We start from the raw sequence: 4,232 nt of genomic DNA, 5'->3' as shown, positions 1-4,232 counted from the left end.
GAACATTTGTATGTCAAAGAGAGTTTTCAGATTCAATTCTTAATGAATCTAGGGATATGTACCTCTTATTTACAGGAAAATTAGATATATACTACACATGAAGTATCATTTAATCCCAAATTATTCAAGTTAAAACAATTCTAATTGCATTTCATGCCTCATATTTGTCATTGTCAACTACCATCATTGTGAATGAAATCTGAGCTAGACATCTAGAAAGTTGAAAAGGCGCCTAGGAGCGTATGTACGCAATATTGTGGGAAATCTCGGACCGAAAATGCTTATAAATATGTTCAACTTTGATTTGTGTCTCATAATACCAATCTGTCTTTTTCTTGTGCTTCTTGAGGCTAAGAAAGATTGCAGATTGGACGAACAAATGGCTTCTGTTAAGGTAGTTGCAGGTGCACTTATTTTAGCACTTTGGGGCATTCTAAGTAGTGTTCCTGTGATGGGTACGTATATTTCTTTGTCCATTGTTTTCGTTATGAGATTATCTCAATTTATTGTATTTAGAATCGTTCATTAATGCTTAAAACTACTGTAAAATGTAGTCATCTCTTCGAGAAATAAATGTTTCGAGTATTCTTTGAAAATGGTTATTTTTGGTAGAATCCTAAAGATGATTTAGAATGTGCAGGTGAAGGAGGTGTTGTATGTGAGAAGCTTCCAGTAGAGATGTGTGCTTTCTCTGTGTCATCGTCTGGAGCTCGGTGTGTACTCGAGAAGAAATACTCCTTCGTCCCCTCCTCACAGAAATCATCAGTCGAATACCAATGCCAGGCAAATACATATATTATCTTACAATACCACATTTTTTTTCCTCTTTCGTTCTTTTAATTTCTAAGGATAGTTTTACTGAATAATGAATGAGTGGTATATGTGCAATTATATTTCAGTCATCAGGCGTAATGGCGGAAAAGATGGTGGAATGGATAGAGAGCGAGGAGTGCCTACAAAGCTGTGGTTTGCAGAGAATTAGCGTGGGAATGTCAACTGACGGTCTTACTCAAAATTCTCACTTCGCCTCCAAGTTGTGCTCAGACAAGTGCCAAAACAGTTGCCCTAATATTGTCAATCTATACCTCAATTTGGCTGCTGGAGAAGGTATGTATGTGACCCATTTTTCATTATTCAACCCTTCTTATTAAATAGATAGATATGATTTTTTTCATTGATGGTAATGAGAATTTAATGAATGCAGGAATATATTTACCTCACCTTTGCCAGGCTCACAAAGCACGAAACAGGAGAATGATGTTCCAGACTGCGCCTGCCCCAACTCTGAACACTATTGATCTTGCTAAAGCATTTGCACCTGCTCCTTACTAGAACATATATACTGCATTGCAAATACTATTATCCTTAATCAATGCTATCTTTTTCATTCATAGATATTGTGAAATCTATGTATTTAAGATTTCTCTTAGATCTTGTAACGTCACGCATTCTAGCTATGGATCTGTTTGTTCGACTTCAATCGGTCTGGCTAATACTGCATGCTAATGTTATTAGTTGAGAAGACACCTTTTAGTCTAGAGGCCTACATTCACAGTGTGATTTAATCCATTTGATTGAAAGCAGTCTACGACGGTATGCAGAAATGGTATTTTCTCTCTTATAGCCTTGTTTGAAATCAAATGCTATCTTAAATAAAAGGGCATTGATGATGAATACATTCGTAGCACGATTTTTCAACAAAGCAGTGATATTATTGTCAGTTTCATACACAGAAATCATTTACCTATGATCAGGACTCTATTTCCTCGGCAACAAAAAAAAGGGTTGGACTTTACAGACATCTCAGTAATTCATTTATAAGCAAGTCATTTACCTCTTCTCATTGTCGTCTACGTAATTCGACCCACTAGAATAAAATGAACAAGATGTTAGAGTCGCAATGAACTGATTTCGGAAATAAAAGGATTTGAGAAATGACATTATTTATACCAAAAGTATTTAATAGAGGCGTGAGCAGCACATGTATTAAAATAAACGGTTACAATTTTTTTGGGGAAAATTAAATTTTATTGGAATTTGATAGAATTATATAGTGGCAAGAGTTCATCTGTGATATGTAAGCATGCATGCAATTTAGCAACTTGCAAAGTAATTTTTTTTTTGGAAGCTTTTACAATTATAAAATCAATTTTGTATAAAGCAAGTTGATCTTATGAATTGTATATCAATTCCATTTAATCTATAATAACTTTTTCACTATTTTTGTTAAAACACAATATCATAGCTATAACATCTTATTATTGAAAATTATAATTTATCCTTTGTGTTAAATGCACAAAAATAAAAGTTCAACAATTTAGGAAATCATCAAAGACAACATTGAAATATGGGTCCTCCTTTGGATTGGTAAAACATAATTTACATGGGTCCTCACTTGGTAATTTGGGTTGGATGAGAGGTACTTGTTTCATTAAAGATATAAGTGGCAATTTGTTACTTGCCCACACGGTCAACCTCGATATCTAAAATTGCTTATGTGGAGAAGGTTCTAGCTTTGTACCATAGTGTTGATTTAGCAAAAAGGAAGATCATTTCAAAAAGTTGTCATTGAAGGAGATGAGAATAATATAATAAATATAATTAATAATAATGAGAAAGTGGGGTGAGAGGTGGAGTATATCATAAGTAAGGTTAAAAGTTATCTCACCGCTATTGAAGTTTTTTTTTGTCATACAACTTGAGATGAGGCAATAATTTCATTGCCCCTCAAGGTGGCAAAGTGTTGTTTTATGAAAAAATTAATTTTTTTATGTAAGAGTGCAACTTGGTTCTTGTGGTCATCGTATGGCTATCAAGCATGACATGACCACCTTGGGAAATAATGTGATAGACTAATAAGTCACTAATATTTTATAATAATACATATTTTCCCTGGAACCTATGCCAACGGTTTTTACTTCCTCTATATTCTCCAAAAGCTATATTTTCTAATATCCTGTAGTGCAAAAGTTTCCTTCAAACTCAAAGTTTCTTGGTCTGCAACATTCAATTCTATTTTTTGAGGCTTAATAGGGAAAATTTAACTATTCTAGTTATCTATTGTATTATGATGGGGGAAAAGTTAAATCTAATTCAAATTGATAAATTTTATGATTACAAAACTAATGAGAAGGTTTGGAAAATTATATGTAATAGTTGTATCGATAAGTATGTTGAAGGAATTGTGGGTTTTTGCCCTACTTTACTATAGAAGATTGCAGAGACTTCCGAGATGAGAAGGTTAACATCAATAGCATTTCCTTCATACTAACATAAGAGATGATTGCAATGGTTAATGAACTCAATATGGAAGGTATCTAGTTTATTAGAGACCATAAGGCATCTTAAAAGGAGGAAATTTAAGATTTCCTAGATACTAGGGAAAATATTTTGAGGTTGTAAAGTGGATTCAACCAAGAGAAGCTCTTGAGGGAATGGAAGATTATTGCAATGGTGCTCATTAAGTATGTGACACTAAAATGGATGAATTAAATATTTCATTTCTATATTTACTTGAATAAGAACCATTTTAGGAGAGATATTAAGTTATGTTTTATCTTTTAGATCTTTTCCTCTTTCTCTCTATTAATTAGTAAATTTCAAGATAAAGTGGGGTCTCTCTTCACTAGTGTTTGATTTTTAGACAGTGTAATTTCATTGAATCTCACCCAATATTTGATTCCCACTCTACTCTTTATATAGAGCTCAAGAATTCCACTAATACCTCTATTTCATCTAGTTGAAAGATGCAAGATGTTTTCCCTTCAAGAACGAAAAAAATTCCCTCTACCACAAGATCCACCTGAGTTAGTCACACTAGAAAGGTCTATATATATATATATATATATATATATATATATATATATATATATATATATATATATATATATATATATATATATATATATATATATATATATATTGCTTGAGGGTTTAGGTGAACTATCAAAACACTCAATTTCCTCTTGTTCCATTGAGTTTATGTAGATCTTTAATAATTTTTATCATGTATTTTAGTGTAGAAATCATGCTACACCTATTTTTTCCTACCTTCTCACAAGACATAGTTCTACTATCCCAAGGAATCCTTCATCCTAAGTCTCCCTCACTGAATACCCTACCTAACTCTCCTCATTTTCTTAGTGGGGAGGGACATTTTTGTAAAGTGGAAGGACTATGTATCTACCATAATAATATTAAATCAGTCACTATGTAGCTTCCTTTTAGCCGTA

General features: G+C 32.7%; 1 protein-coding gene across 1 annotated transcript; it reads left to right on the top strand.

The window, feature by feature from the left end:
* Positions 1-303: 303 nt before the first annotated feature.
* On the top strand, positions 304-1,676 carry LOC149550045 (uncharacterized). Its single transcript, XM_089795005.1, has 4 exons — positions 304-455; positions 641-783; positions 900-1,107; positions 1,205-1,676. Exons 1-4 carry the CDS (start codon positions 380-382, stop codon positions 1,330-1,332), a joined length of 555 nt encoding a protein of 184 aa, XP_089651131.1. The 5' UTR covers positions 304-379; the 3' UTR covers positions 1,333-1,676.
* The last annotated feature ends 2,556 nt before the right edge of the window (positions 1,677-4,232 follow it).

This window comes from Cupressus sempervirens, chromosome 7, assembly GCF_028749045.1.
Source record: "Cupressus sempervirens isolate cs-2001-9-10 chromosome 7, ASM2874904v1, whole genome shotgun sequence".
Lineage (NCBI taxonomy): Eukaryota > Viridiplantae > Streptophyta > Pinopsida > Cupressales > Cupressaceae > Cupressus > Cupressus sempervirens.
This window is presented reverse-complemented; position numbering and strand designations above follow the sequence as displayed.

What these genes read in the sequence shown, in the direction of transcription:
- LOC149550045 (XM_089795005.1), top strand. Translation starts at nt 380, where the DNA reads ATGGCTTCTGTTAAGGTAGTTGCAGGTGCACTTATTTTAGCACTTTGG. An exon ending in AAGTAGTGTTCCTGTGATGG is followed by an intron (nt 456 to 640) that starts GTACGTATATTT and finishes TAGAATGTGCAG; the next exon opens with GTGAAGGAGGTGTTGTATGT. An exon ending in CAGTCGAATACCAATGCCAG is followed by an intron (nt 784 to 899) that starts GCAAATACATAT and finishes ATTATATTTCAG; the next exon opens with TCATCAGGCGTAATGGCGGA.